Source organism: Pseudorca crassidens, chromosome 18 (assembly GCF_039906515.1).
Source record: "Pseudorca crassidens isolate mPseCra1 chromosome 18, mPseCra1.hap1, whole genome shotgun sequence".
NCBI classification, from domain to species: Eukaryota; Metazoa; Chordata; class Mammalia; order Artiodactyla; family Delphinidae; genus Pseudorca; species Pseudorca crassidens.
The window spans coordinates 29,198,711-29,213,613 of NC_090313.1; the positions used below are offsets into that span (position 1 = coordinate 29,198,711).

The 14,903-nt window shown below is 34.7% G+C and overlaps 1 protein-coding gene across 10 annotated transcripts in view; it reads left to right on the forward strand.

Annotated features, from left to right (window-relative positions):
- Positions 1–14,903, forward strand: part of MYCBP2 (MYC binding protein 2) — a 272,923-nt gene that overhangs the window by 67,201 nt on the left and 190,819 nt on the right. For all 10 annotated transcript variants that reach the window (XM_067713398.1, XM_067713403.1, XM_067713399.1 and 7 more), the window contains exons 11-15: positions 47–123; positions 990–1,194; positions 2,715–2,879; positions 5,198–5,356; positions 10,480–10,684. In XM_067713398.1, the coding sequence (XP_067569499.1) occupies positions 47–123; positions 990–1,194; positions 2,715–2,879; positions 5,198–5,356; positions 10,480–10,684 (811 nt within the window). The remainder of the gene's footprint in view (positions 1–46; positions 124–989; positions 1,195–2,714; positions 2,880–5,197; positions 5,357–10,479; positions 10,685–14,903) is intronic.

A 14,903-nucleotide genomic window follows, 5' to 3' on the forward strand; every position in this document is an offset into this window, starting at 1 on the left:
ATATTAAAAATGTAACAGTATTTATTAAGTCTTGTTGTATTATCAGGTACTGGATTTGATGAGGAGTCAGCAATTCTTGGTGCAGGACGAGAGTTTGCACTAATGAAAACAGCAAATGGAAAGGTAAATTATTCTTTTAGGATTAAAAATTACATTATCTGCTTTAAGAGATAGTTGGTATAATCAGTTGATTAGCTTACATAGTTCACATGTTTAAACATAATCGTATTTTAAAGTTTGATTAAAATTGTTTTATATAGTAAAATTTTATGTTGAAATAATATAAAAGAAAATTGTAACATTTGAGTATAAAACTTCATAAACTTTATAAAATTTAACCTTTTTACAGATATTTACTTTAATTATGGAGCTCTTTGTGTAATTTCTTGAGCTGGGGTGAATTCACACTTGGGTTTATTTTGAATAGGTCATCCCTTGCCAATTTTTGTAAATGTGCAGACACATACAGACTACGAGGTGGGGAAGTAGGAGCATGGACAATTAAGCTATAGATTGTAGACGTCTATTTATAGAGGTGGAAGATTTTTTTCTTATCTGGTGGGTGTGAGGATAAAGTAAGGTAATTAAAAGAATGCTGAAAATTAAAATTATGAGGCATATACAGTATATTTGTATGTAAGCCTTTTTTCACTGGAAAAATGAATTGACAGTTTTATGAATTTCCTTCTGTTGTATGTTTGGAGTATATTTATGGCATGTATTTATTCATACCTATTCAGGATACTTATGAAAGATGATAAGTATCCTGAGTAGATATGAAAAAACTATTGTGAACGGTATATTTTTGGAAAAATATGCCTATTTCTCTCCTGTTCAGCTCTCAGAAGTTGAATAGTAGTAAAGAAAGAGTTTGAGTTCTTGTTATTTTTATTTTCAATAAAGTATGGAGGTTTTTTTCTCTCACGTGAAACCTGGTGCACTACTTCAAAAGGCACTATAATTCCTTTTTTTTTTTTTAATGTGTTAAGATATATTACACTGGCAAATACCAGAGTCTCGGAATCAAACAAGGGGGTCCTTCAGCAGGAAAATGGGTTGAGCTACCAATTACGAAATCCCCAAAGATTGTGCACTTCTCAGTTGGACATGATGGCTCTCATGCCCTGTTAGTTGCAGAAGATGGAAGCATATTCTTTACAGGATCTGCTAGTAAAGGAGAAGATGGAGAGTCAAGTGAGTGGACTATTCAGTAAAAATACTGTGGAATTTATTAACATAAGATATATCAATTTCAACAGCACTAACCTTCCCAAGTTAATAGAAGATTTTATATTGAGGAATATTCAGTTAATGGTTGTGGTGTACTGTTCATTAAAGAACTATGATTGCTGATTTCATACTAGAGTTCATATTCATGAATTTTTATATGCCTTATGCATTACATACATGGCTATTTATCTGTTTTGTCAATTGGTGTTATTTTTAAAAATTTATTCCAATATATTATTTTAGAAAGAATATTTTAGAAGTAATATATTGGAAATTTTGCAAAGAGTATATATTTCACAATGAGGTAAACCTTATGTAAATTGTATAATAGTGTCAGTTATGAAACACTGTTCTTGGTGTTATTTCATTGTGATAAAATTCCTAAGCAATGAAAAATTAAAGGAGTTTTATTGTTTATCTCTTAGCTTTCCTATGCTTCTGTTCAGTTTTCCTCAAAGGGTCATTTTTCTGTTTTTGTAACTTCTCTTGTACATTATACATTGTAGTAGTTGGGGTAGCATCTTATGAGGATTAGGTTTGAAGTCAACATCTAATGTAGAAATCATGTGTAAATAAATGTTATCCTGAAAAAAATCCCTTCAAATAACCATGAAGTGTATTACCATACCTCAGAAACTTCAGCCCAGCCAGTTTTTCCTTCTAGCGTTTGGAGGACATCATTCTTCCTTTGCTTAAGCACCAGATAACTTAGTTGTTGTATATAAGTATATAGATCATGTTATAAGAAAAGTTATAGTGGTATTTTAATCCCAGAATTGTACCCAACACAGCAATATGTTTTTAATCAGAAGGGCATGCAAAAACTGGGATTGACTAAGGGAACAAAAGATTGGCATTTCCCATCTTTTGCTCAATTCAGGGATTTAGTTTTTGAGAGCAGAGGCTGCTTAAATCATCTACGTTTAAATTTGTTTGCTCTCCCTCCATATGCATATTTCCTTTCAATCTCTGACTAGGTGTAGCTGCTTAATAAATATGTGTTGAATGAATGAGGAACTGATTTTTCTTTCCAGGATCTATTGGAGGAATACATGTGCAATAGAGTTTGAGAGTAAAGGGATTTAAAAAAATTATATATATATTTATTATATATATATATAACTTTACATATTTATATTTTATATAAATATAATATATATATGATAATGGAATGGTATTGATAATATAAGTGCTAATCTAGAGATTGGGCTCCCCAGAAGTTTGGTAGAAAATTGGTGTTTCTTATTGGGAATTTCAGTGTACTACAAAGAAGAGGATCTGATAGCAACAGCCTAATAGACATTTAATGAGATGAGGCTTTCAGATTGACTCATTTAATTGACATGTTGGGAAGCCCAGGCTTTTGTGAAAATAAATAAATAAAGTGTATGATAAGTGAAGATGATATGTTTTTCCTTGGGCTTTATATACAAATCATTATTTTTATTTGTACATAGATGCCTTAAATTATTTTTTTTTTTAAGCTAAGAGCAGACGGCAATCAAAACCTTATAAACCTAAAAAGATAATTAAGATGGAAGGGAAGATTGTGGTGTATACAGCCTGCAATAATGGAAGTAGTTCTGTTATTTCTAAAGATGGAGAGCTATACATGTTTGGAAAAGATGCCATTTACTCTGATAGTTCAAGTAAGTTAATCTTAAACACCGTTTCACTTTTATGCACAGAAAGTCCTATACTAGACTTTATGTATTACAAAGATATATCTAGAAAATTAACATTTGTAGCACGCTTTCTCTACATTTTTCACATTTCTTTCTAAGTACAGTGTTTTGTTCTTTCTTCCTGCCTTATTGCTGGGAACAGTGTCACTAGTTTCCTGCAGAGCTAATCATGGGGCTTGACTAGGGCAGCGCTACCTTAGCTGTTACTTTCTCTGGAAAGCTCTCCCTAGGCTCGGTTAGACGCTCATGTGACATGTTCCTGGTGGTACCCTGGGGACATGATTTTCATAACTTAGCGAATTTATAACTGATGGATTATTTATCTCCTCCTATTGTTAAGTAGTTAGAGAAAAGCTATCTCTCTCTTATTTACTGTTATATCCCCAGTGCCCAGCACAGTGTCTGGTGCATGGTCGGGTCTCAGGAATTACTTGTTAAGTGACTGAGTGACTGATAACTACAAGTAGTGGATATGAGGGATAGAACTAGCCAAATAAAGGGTTTTATATTTATAAACTGTAATCTCAAAAACTTGTCATATTTGGTTGTTATATTTTCTTTCTAGCATTTAGAAATGAGTATAATGATTGTGGCAACCCACTTGGAAGGATTTTATATGAAGTAAATATGTAAAAGCCTATAAATTTCTCTGTAAAAAGGAATTCAGAATTAACGAAGTTTCTGATTAGAGGCTTAGGTGATGGTCTCATGCGGGGGAAATGACATATATCAAACGTTTATAACTGTCCATTATTAATTTGAACTGTGCTCAGGTGACTTATGAGATGGTTTAATGTGGTAATATCTAGAGTCTCAATTGGCCTCACCTGTCAGAGTGAATCAAAATTTGGAGGTGGGCTCATGTATAGTTTAAAAATAATATTCAATGTAACTGTTGCTTGCTAAAATCCTCTTGGCTAAGGCTTATGGAAACTTGTGCATTTATTCAGCATATAGTTATTGAGAACTAACAATATGTCAGGGATTGGTGGACCAGACAGACATGATCCCTTTCCCTTTGAGGCTCTGAGAGACAGTTGGACATTACAGAACTTAAGTGTTAGAGATCTGTGGTCTAATGGTTATGGATATAGACTCAGACCCTGGCATGGCCACTTTTTATTTGGCTAACTAGCTTAAATTACGTAACTTTTCAGAGCTTTTCTTAACTTTTCATTTTTTTTTCCACCTGTAAAAGGGAGCTAATGATAATACCTGCTTCCTATGGTTCTTATAAGGTTATAGGAGATAATGCTTATGAAATGCTTAGAACAGAGCCTGGCACATGTAAGGGCTCAAGACATGTCAGCTAATACTGTTAATAATAGTAAATACTATTTCTGTATATACATATCTTTTTCAAGTATGCTAAATACTAACAATGGGAGTTTTTGAGGTATGCTTAACCAAAAGACTTAAGTTAGTATAGGGTGAAAGGGAAGGTCACCTTAAGGAAGTGGTATCTGAACTAATAATATAGAATAGTTTTGCCAAAGTGTGGTATGAGAATTATATTATTTGTGATTTAAATAAAACAAATACTTCAACTTTTTAAAAATGATTATATTTTAGTGTATGTTATAAATACTCAACAATCTTTGATTTTTACTGTTATTACTACTGAATAAGTTAAAATGCTTTAGTCAGATTTAAAATTGACGCAAAAAATATTAAGATAATATGAGTGGCACTTGGATATGGCAACTATAATGAATGCAATATGTGAATAAGTGAAATTTAGGAACTACCTGTACGTTGGATTGTGGAAGAAAGCATTGTAGATTAAAAATGATCGAAAAATACTGCTTTGGAAAATCTCGCAGGTTTCTACAAAAACAATGTTATTTCAGAATACTCTGGTGAGTATTTTACTCTGTTTTGCTGAGGCAGGTCAAAGCAAGTAAAGTACATGATTCAAAGGTTCCTTTGTTCTTGGGTCAGGAAAGTTTGAAATCTAGTGACCCTTCTGAGAATTGTTGAGAGGTGCTGCCACTTAGAGCAAGCGTTCAGGAGAAGCAGGCTTGAGCTAAATGCCAGAGTAAAGATTTGTCCCAAGTCTAGATGATAACATTTTAAGATTTTGAAGCTTCATTAAAAAATTATAAAATTAATTTACTGATACCTTGCCCATCTTTTGGCTACTATTTCCCATTTTGGTGGATTATTTTATCCCAGAAATGAAAAGTTCTGCGTTGAAGTGGTCCTTTTACGTTACTGATGATTTAGTAGGCCCAGAAAGGCTTCTTTTGTTGTTTCTTACCAAGTTTGTATCTTTCCTGTAGGTTTGGTAACAGATTTGAAGGGCCATTTTGTAACTCAGGTAGCTATGGGCAAAGCTCATACTTGTGTTTTAATGAAGAATGGAGAAGTTTGGACATTTGGTGTGAATAATAAAGGACAATGTGGACGAGACACTGGTGCCATGAACCAAGGTGGGAAAGGTAGGTGTTTAATGGGTGGATATTAAATTTTGTGTTGTTTTTTTCAATAGTTTTTCAGAACACCATGGTGAAGAATCTTACTCTTTAAAAAACAAGTGGCTTTTTGATTTCATACTTAAAAATTATGAAAACTACTAAATTTCTTATTTATTTGTCAGTCTGTCACTCACTGGAATAATCAATATACTTTAGACTTCTAATTTCTGAGCAAATGAGCTTGCTTACTTGTATTTTTTTCTTAATTTTATATGAAATGTAATAGCACTTCTTTGATTTAGCATCTTTAGTGGTTGAATTATCTCAGAAAAGTGCATTTTTGAAACTCTTTGTTATTCGGTCCTTTTATACCCCATGTTTCAGTTATAACAATTTTTGGCAGCAGTCTATCTGCAAATATTATCTTCCTGTTTAACAGCATGTACTACCTGTAATTTAATCAGTTCTTGACAGCTAAGAGTGATCTGTAAGAATACTTGACCTTTTATCAAGAGTGAAATTGTAGATGCACCTTATATACTGTATCCTTTGCCCCAACACTCAGGCTGTTGAAGAAGGATGAGAGGGGTTAATCCTTTGCCATGTTTGTTGTGGGTTTTTTGTTTGTTTGTTTGTTTTTTGGTTATAGTTGTGTCTACCTCATTCTTACTCTCAGGTTTTACTTCTAGCTGCTCTCAGTGTTGTCCTATACCCTTCACTCCAGTTTCAGGTTTTCTCTTTTTAATTTTGTATAGCTGGAGAATAGGAAATAGAGACATATTACTAGAATTAAGCACTAAACTGTGTTTAAAGCATGAATGGGTTTGAGGATTAATATTTGTATAAATTAACAAAAACAAGTTTAGTCTTTTGGGGGACTTCTTGATGGCAGGCTCATCTGGATATCAGGAGCCCTCTATTTTTTTCTTCACCTTATTTATATTTGTGTGTATTTAAAATACTTTAATTTTTAAAAGAGCAAGTCTATTAGAGCATATTGATTTTAAAGAAGAGGGAAGAACAAAATGAAATGAATCACTCCAAAATGGAAATTTTTTTTCTTCTTGCTGAACTCATGAGCCATGGATTTGGATAACACCTACTAGGCATAAAGGAGAGAAGCAGCTTAGTTTTCTATATATAGTATAAATATAGATTAAATTATATTTTATAAGAGTTCTGAACTGAATAAAACTGTTCTTTATTATCCTGAAACTATGTTTACACCTATGTTCTGGATTCTTAAGGTAAATTTTGTAATAACCAAAATGAAATTGTTAAAAGTTGTTTTTACTTATAAATCACACCCACTCTGTTAGTAAGTAATGCATTAGAAAGCAAACTGGTAGCCGTAAGACACATAATGAATACAGATTGCAGAGTTGCAAAGAAATAAAGGATTTTTTAAAAGATGTTTTTAAAAAGAAAACAGGAAAAGTACAGAAAATAATACTGCAGTGTAAAAAAATTGTGTATCTACCACTATGTCTTACCATTTTTCAGTAAAAAAATATATAGATAAGATTCAAGTGGCCCACGTTCCCCTTCTAAGACTTATTATTGTACTCCATCTCGCTCCAGAATTAGTCATGATCATGATTTTGATTAATATCCTTTCGGTCATGTTCCTGTATTTGTACTTGTTTTTATATATTTTGTATATTATATGCTCATACTTTACACATAAAAAGATGATTTTTATAAGTGCTAATCTATTTATATTTTTCTGTAAACTTTTTTTTTAATCTCACCATTGTGTTTGAAATATAGTGACACTGGTACATATAAATCTAGATGACTCATGTTAACTGCTGTGTAATAAACCGTGTGACTAACATATCACAGTTTATCCATTCTCCTGCTGATAGATGAGTTATTTCCAGTTTTTCACTATTATAAATAATTTTAAAACCTCCTTTATTCATGTTTCCTGGCAGAAGTGTGTGAGACTTTTCTCTAGTGTTGTAGATTTCAGCTTTGCTAGATTTTTCTTGAAAGAGGTTGTACCAATGGATATTCTTAGAAGGAAAGTCTGATTTTCCATATCACACTAATAGTAATGACAGACTGATTTTTGTCATTTTGATGGCTATGACATGGTTTTTCATTGTAATTTTTTGTTATATTGAAGTATAACATACATGCAGAAAAGTACACATAGCGTAAGTGCACACCTTGATGAATTGTCACAAAATGAACAACACATTCATGTAATCACCACCAAGATCAGGAATATTACCAGCATCCCAGGAAGCCCCCACTTATGTACCTCTCCAGTTACTATCTACCTCTCCACTTAACACTATAAATTAGTTTTGCATACATTTGTACTTTATGTAAATGGAATCATGTAGTATGAGTTCTTTCATGTCTAGTTTCTTTTCATTCAGCTTTATGAGATTCATCCGTATTGTTGCCAGCTAGTTATATATTGTTCATTCTCATCGTTGTATAGTATTAAATTGTGTGAATATACCACAGTTTTAAAATCTTTTCTAGTATTATGGACATTGGGGTAGTTTCTAGTTTGGCTTGTGTTAGTGTTGCTCTGAACATTCTAGTAAATGTTGGTGAAAATATGAGTGCCCTTTTTTTGGATATTTAACTAGGAGTAGAATTACTGAGTCTCTCTTGTAATTTGCATTCCCTCAACTATTAATAGTGAGTTAGATTCTCTTCAAACTTTTCTTGTTTGCTTGCCTTTTTTCCTATTGATTTGTAGGAATTTTTTGTATATTGTATTGTATGCCTTGCAAATATCTTTGACCAACCTGTGGCTTATCTTTTACATTTATTTATGGTTTCATTTGTTATATATAATTTAAAAATTTTGACAAGTTCTTCATTGTCTTTCCTTACAAATTTTTGCTTTATGTAGTCAGGTTGGGGCCTTTATTTTCCATGTGAATTAGAATCAGTTTTTTTACTTGTCACTGTGATTGGGATTGCTTTGAATTTAGAGATTAATTTGAGCATGATAGTTATAGTACTGTTGGGATGATTAAATGAGTAATACATATAGAGCCAGTTACAAGTAAATGCTCGATGTGGTTTAGCTATTGTTGTTGTTAAAAATATGACTTATGCCTTCTTAAGGATTTCTTTATTCTAACTCTTGACATAGTTATCCAATACTTGGTCATCTAATTTCTCAACCTGTCCACAGATTAGAATTGGCAAAAATAAAAAAGATTATGTCTCCTATGAGTTCATTTGTACTGAGTCTGTTATAAGTGTAAGTGGTCAGAGAATAAGGTTGACTAAGAATAAGTGATGAAGTGAGTAAGATAGAACCTTGTCTTTGAGGATCTAGGTCTGCTATGAAAGACAAACATAAAAAATAATTACTTGATTCCCACAGATTTGCTCTTTCATTTTATGGACTTGTAGCACTATATGTTCTTCATAATTCTGTCACAGTTGTATGTTTATACCTTGCAGTATGGTTATTTGATTAATGTCAATTTTTCTTACTAGCTTGCAAGCTTTATAATTGCTCACTATCATAGTCCTCAGTGCCTAGAGCAGAGATCTGCAAACCATAATCTGATGCCTTATCTTCTCTGTGGCCTGTTTCTGTATGGCCCTTCAAGCTAAGAATGTATATTATATTTATAAAGGGTTATTTTTTAAAAAATGTGACATAGACTTATGTGGCCCCCAAAGCCTAAATTATTTACAGTCTAGCCCTTTACAAAAAAGTTTGCTGACTCTGACATAAAGGAATGCCTGGGGCATAGTTGGTGTTCAATCAAAAAAAAATAGTTGCGTGAATTATAACACAATTAAATAAGTTGTAATTGAGGTATAAACAGGCTTTGAAGAGATAATCACTTACCCTGGAAAAAACTGTAAGTGCTTTCATAGGAAATGACCTCCAAGTTGAGTTTTTGAAGGCTGAAAAGGAGTTTCTCTGGTAGATGAGATAGGAAGAGGCATCCGATGAATGAGGCAGAGAGATACAGGTGGAGCAGGAATGAGCAAAGGCCCTGAGCATGTGAAAGGACACAGGATGTTTATAAAGCAGAGGGAATTTAGGTTCAGCTGGAATACAGTTTGCATGGAGGAAATGAGGTTGGAGAAAATCGGGAGCCATGTTGTGACTGACTGTATGTTGCTAAGAAGTTCTGTTCTTTTGAAGACCTTTGAAAGTCATGGGAGGTTTGTAAATTGTGAAGTCATAGGATCAAATACATATTTTAAGAAGCTGATTTCCGGGCTTCCCTGGTGGCGCAGTGGTTAAGAATCCAGCTGCCAATGCAGGGGACATGGGTTCAAGTCCTGGTCCAGGAAGCTCCCACATTCCACGGAGCAACTAAGCCTGTGCGCACAACTACTGAGCCTGCGCTCTAGAGCCTGCACTCTAGAGCCGGTGGTCTGCAACAAGAGAAGCCACTACAATGAGAAGCCCGCACACTGCCACAAAGAGTAGCCTCTGCTCACCGCAACTAGAGAAATCCTGCATGCAGCAATGAAGACCCAATGCAGCCAAAAATAAATAATAAATTAAATAAATTTATTTTAAAAAAAAGCTAATTTCCAACAATGAGAGGATGTTTTAGAGTGGACGAACTCTTGGCTTTTAGAATGTGGTTAGGAGACTTTCTTTGGTCTGTTGAACAAAAGTATTGGCAGTGAGGATGGAAAGTAGGGACTAAAATCAGAAAAAATTAGACGTACGAGTGACAGAAAGTAACAGCCACGAGATACTCCTGCCATCACTGCCTCTTTTTTTTTTTTGCGGTACGCGGACCTCTCACTGTTGTGGCCTCTCTCGTTGCGGAGCACAGGCTCTGGACGCGTAGGCTCAGCGGCCATGGCTCATGGGCCCAGCTGCTCCGCGGCACGTGGGATCTTCCCTGACCGGGGCATGAACCTGCGTCCCCTGCATCGGCAGGCAGACTCTCAACCACTGCGCCACCAGGGAAGCCCTAGATATATCTTTTTGCAGAAAGGAAATGGAGAGAGCATTTATTAGTGGTCCCTAAATTAAATTTTATTTTTGTTCCTCTAATATTTTATCATTCCTGTGTATATCCATTGGGATTAGTATGTGTTCTACATTCTTTAAATTGGGAAATAAAATTACCAGTTTTTTAGACATGGGAATAATTTAGATGAAAATTATAAACTGATCTTTCAAATAGGGTTTGGAGTTGAAAATATGGCAACAGCAATGGATGAGGACCTGGAAGAAGAGCTAGATGATAAAGACGAGAAGTCCATGATGTGTCCTCCAGGCATGCATAAGTGGAAGCTGGAGCAGTGCATGGTGTGCACCGTGTGTGGAGACTGTACCGGTTATGGAGCCAGCTGTGTCAGCAGTGGACGTCCGGACCGAGTCCCTGGAGGGTAAGAGAATGATTAAGACTCAGGATAAAATAATAGAAATTACGCAAAACACATTCCTTTTCAAAGTTATTCTAGAGTTCATTCTGTTGTGTTGTTCTTAAAGGCACACTGGCATGTAATTATAATTCTTATAATTCTACTATAATTTACTTCAGTGTTATTTTATTGTGCTTTTCTTTCATTTGATTTCTTTAAACCTTTTACTTTATTTTACTTTATTTTTTAACATCTTTATTGGAGTATAATTGCTTTAAAATTATGTATTAGTTTCTGCTTTATAACAAAGTGAATCAGCTATACATATACATAAATCCCCATATCTCCTCCCTCTTGTGTCTCCCTCCCTCCCACCCTCCCTATCCCACCCCTCTAGGTGGTCACAAAGCACCGAGCTGATCTCCCTGTCCTATGCGGCTGCTTCCCACTATTTTACGTTTGGTAGTATATATATGTCAGTGCTACTCTCTCACTTCGTCCCAGCTTACCCTTCCCCCTCCCCATATCCTCAAGTCCATTCTCTATATATGCAGCATTATTCCTGTCTTGCCCCTAGGTTCATCAGAACCATTTTTTTTTTTTTTTTAGATTCCATATATATGTGTTAGCATATTGTATTTGTTTTTCTCTTTCTGACTTACTTCACTCTGTATGAAAGACTCTAGGTCCATCCACCTCACTGCAAATAACTCATTTTCAGTTTTTTTTTATGAGTGAGTAATATTCCATTGTATATATGTGCCACATCTTCTTTATCCATTCATCTGTCGATGGACATTTAGGCTGCTTCCATGTCCTGGCTATTGTAAATAGAGCTGCAGTGAACATTGTGGTACATGACTCTTTTGGAATTATGGTTTTCTCAGGGTATAGACCCAGTAGTGGGATTGCTGTGTCATATGGTAGTTCTATTTTTAATTTTTTAAGGAACCTCCATAACTGTTCTCCATAATGGCTGTACCAATTTACATTCCCACCAATGGTGCAAGAGGGTTCCCTTTTCTCCACACCCTCTCCAGCACTTATTGTTTGTAGATATTTTGACGATGGCCATTCTGACTGGTGTGAGGTGATACCTCATTGTAGTTTTGATTTGCATTTCTCTAATGATTAGTGATGTTGAGCATTCTTTCATGTGTTTGTTGGCAACCTGTATATCTTCTTTGGAAAAATGTCTATTTAGGTCTTCTGCCCATTTTTGGATTGGTTTTTTGACATTGAGCTACATGAGCTGCTTGTAAATTTTGGAGATTAATCCTTTGTCAGCTGCTTCATTTGCAAATATTTTCTCCCATTCTGAGGGCTGTCTTTTCGTCTTGTTTATGGTTTCTTTTGCTGTGCAAAAGCTTTTAGGTTTCATTAGGTCCCATTTGTTTATTTTTGTTTTTATTTCCATTTCTCTAGGAGGTGTGTCAACAAGGATCTTGCTGTGATTTATGTCATAGAGTGTTCTGCCTATGTTTTCCTCTAAGAGTTTTATGGTGTCTGGCCTTACATTTAAGTCTTTAATGCATTTTGAGTTTATTTTTGTGTATGGTGTTAGGGAGTGATCTAATCTCATACTTTTACATGTAGCGCTCCAGTTTTTGCAGCACCACTTATTGAAGAGACTGTCTTTTCTCTATTGTACATTCTTGCCTCCTTTATTAAAACTAACGTGACCGTGTGTGTGGGTTGATCTCTGTGCTTTCTATCCTGTTCCATTGATCTATATTTCTGTTTTTGTGCCAGTACCATACTGTCTTGATTACTGTAACTTAGAGGTATAGTCGGAAGTAAGGGAGCCTGATTGCTGCAGCTCCGTTTTTCTTTCTCAAGATTACTTTGGCTATTCGAGGTCTTTTGTGTTTCCATACAAATTGTGAACATTTTTGTTCTGGTTCTGTGAAAAATGCCATTGGTAATTTGATAGGGATTGCATTGAATCTGTAGATTGCTTTGGGTAGTAGAGTCATTTTCACAATGTTGATTCTTTCAATCCAGGAACATGGTATATCTCTCCATCTGTTTCTATCGTCTTTAATTTCTTTCATCAGTGTCTTATAGTTTTCTGCATACAAGTCTTTTGTCTCCCTAGGTAGGTTTATTCCTAGGTATTTTATTCTTTTTGTTGCAGTGGTAAATGGGAGTGTTTCCTTCATTTCTCTTTCAGATTTTTCATCATTAGTGTATAGGAATACAAGAGATTTCTGTGCATTAATTTTGTATCCTGCTACTTTATCAAATTCATTGATTAGCTCTAGTAGTTTTCTGGTGGCATCTTTAGGATTCTCTATGAAAAGTGTCATGTCATCTGCAAACAGTGATGGCTTTACTTCTTCTTTTCCATTTCGGATTCCTTTTATTTCTTTTTCTTCTCTGATTGCTGTGGCTAAAACTTCCAAAACTATGTTGAATAAGAGTGGTGAGATTGGGCAACCTTGTCTGGTTCCTGATCTTAGTGGAAATGGTCTCAGTTTTTCACCATTGAGAAAGATGTTGGCTGTGGGTTTGTCATATATGGCCTTTATTATGTTGCAGTAAGTTCCTTCTATGCCTACTTTCTGGAGGGTTTTTATCATAAACGGGTGTTGAGTTTTGTCAAAAGCTTTTTCTGCATCTATTGAAATGATCATATGGTTTTTATCCTTCAATTTGTTATATATGGTGTATCACATTGATTGATTTGCGTATATTGAAGAATCCTTGCATTCCTGGCGTAAACCACACTTGATCATGGTGTATGATGCTTTTAATGTGCTGTTGGATTCTGTTTGCTAGTATTTTGCTGAGAATTTTTGCATCTATGTTCATCAGTGATATTGGGCTGTAGTTTTCTTCCTTTGTGACTTCTTTGGTTTTGGTATCAGGGTGATGGTGGCCTTGCAGAATGAGTTTGGGAGTGTTCCTCCCTCTGCTATATTTTGGAAGAGCTTGAGAAGGATAGCTGTTAGCTCTTCTCTAAATGTTTGATAGAATCCGCCTGTGAAGCCATCTGGTCCTGGGCTTTTGTTTGTTGGAAGATTTTTAATCAGAGTCTCAATTTCAGTGCTTATGATGGTCTGTTTGTGTTTTCTATTTCTTCCTGGTTCAGTCTCAGAATATTGTGTTTTTCTAAGAATTTGTCCATTTCTTCCAAGTTGTCCATTTTATTGACATAAAGGTGCTTGTAGTAATCTCTCATGATCTTTTGTATTTCTGCAGTGTCAGTTGTTACTTCTCCTTTTTCATTTCTAATTCTATTGATTTGAGTCTTCTCCCTTTTTTTGTTGATGAGTCTGGCTAATGATGTATCAATTTTGTTTATCTTCTCAAAGAACCAGCTATTAGTTTTTTTGATCTTTGCTGTTGTTTCCTTCATTTCTAATCTGATCTTTAATATTTCTTTCCTTCTGCTAACTTTGGGGGTTTTTTTGTTCTTCTTTCTCTAATTGCTTTAGGTGTAAGTTTAGGTTGTTTATGTGGGATGTTTCTTGTTTCTTGAGGTAGGATTGTATTGCTATAAGCTTCCCTCTTAGAACTGCTTTTGCTGCATCCCATAGGTCTTGGGTCGTTGTGTTTTCATTGTCATTTATTTCTAGGTATTTTTTGATTTCTTCAGTAATCTCTTGGTTATTAAGTAGTGTATTGTTTAGCCTCCATGTGTTTGTATTATTTCAGATTTTTTCCCTGTGATTGATATCTAGTCTCATAACGTTGTGTTCAGAAAAGATAGTTGATACGATTTCAATTTTCTTAAATTTACCAAGGCTTGATTTGTGACCCACGCTATGATCTATCCTGGAGAATGTTCCATGAGCACTTGAGAAGAAAGTGTATTCTGTTGTTTTTGGATGGAATGTCCTATAAATATATATTAAGTCCATCTTGTTTAATGTATCATTTAAAGGTTGTGTTTCCTTATTTATTTTTATTTTGGATGATCTCTCCATTGGTGGAAGGGGGGTGTTAAAGTCCCCTCCTGTGAATGTGTTACTGTCGATTTCCCCTTTTATGGCTGTTAGCATTTGCCTTATGTATTGAGGTGCTCCTATGTTGGGTGCATAAATATTTACGATTGATCCCTTGATCATTCTGTAGTGTCCTTCTTTGTCTCTTATAGTAGTCTTTATTTTAAAGTCTATTTTGTCTGATATGAGAATTGCTACTCCAGCTTTCTTTTGGTTTACATTTGCATGGAGAGTATCTTTTTCCATCCTCTCACTTTCAGTCTGTATATGTCCCTAGGTCTGAAGTGGGTCTC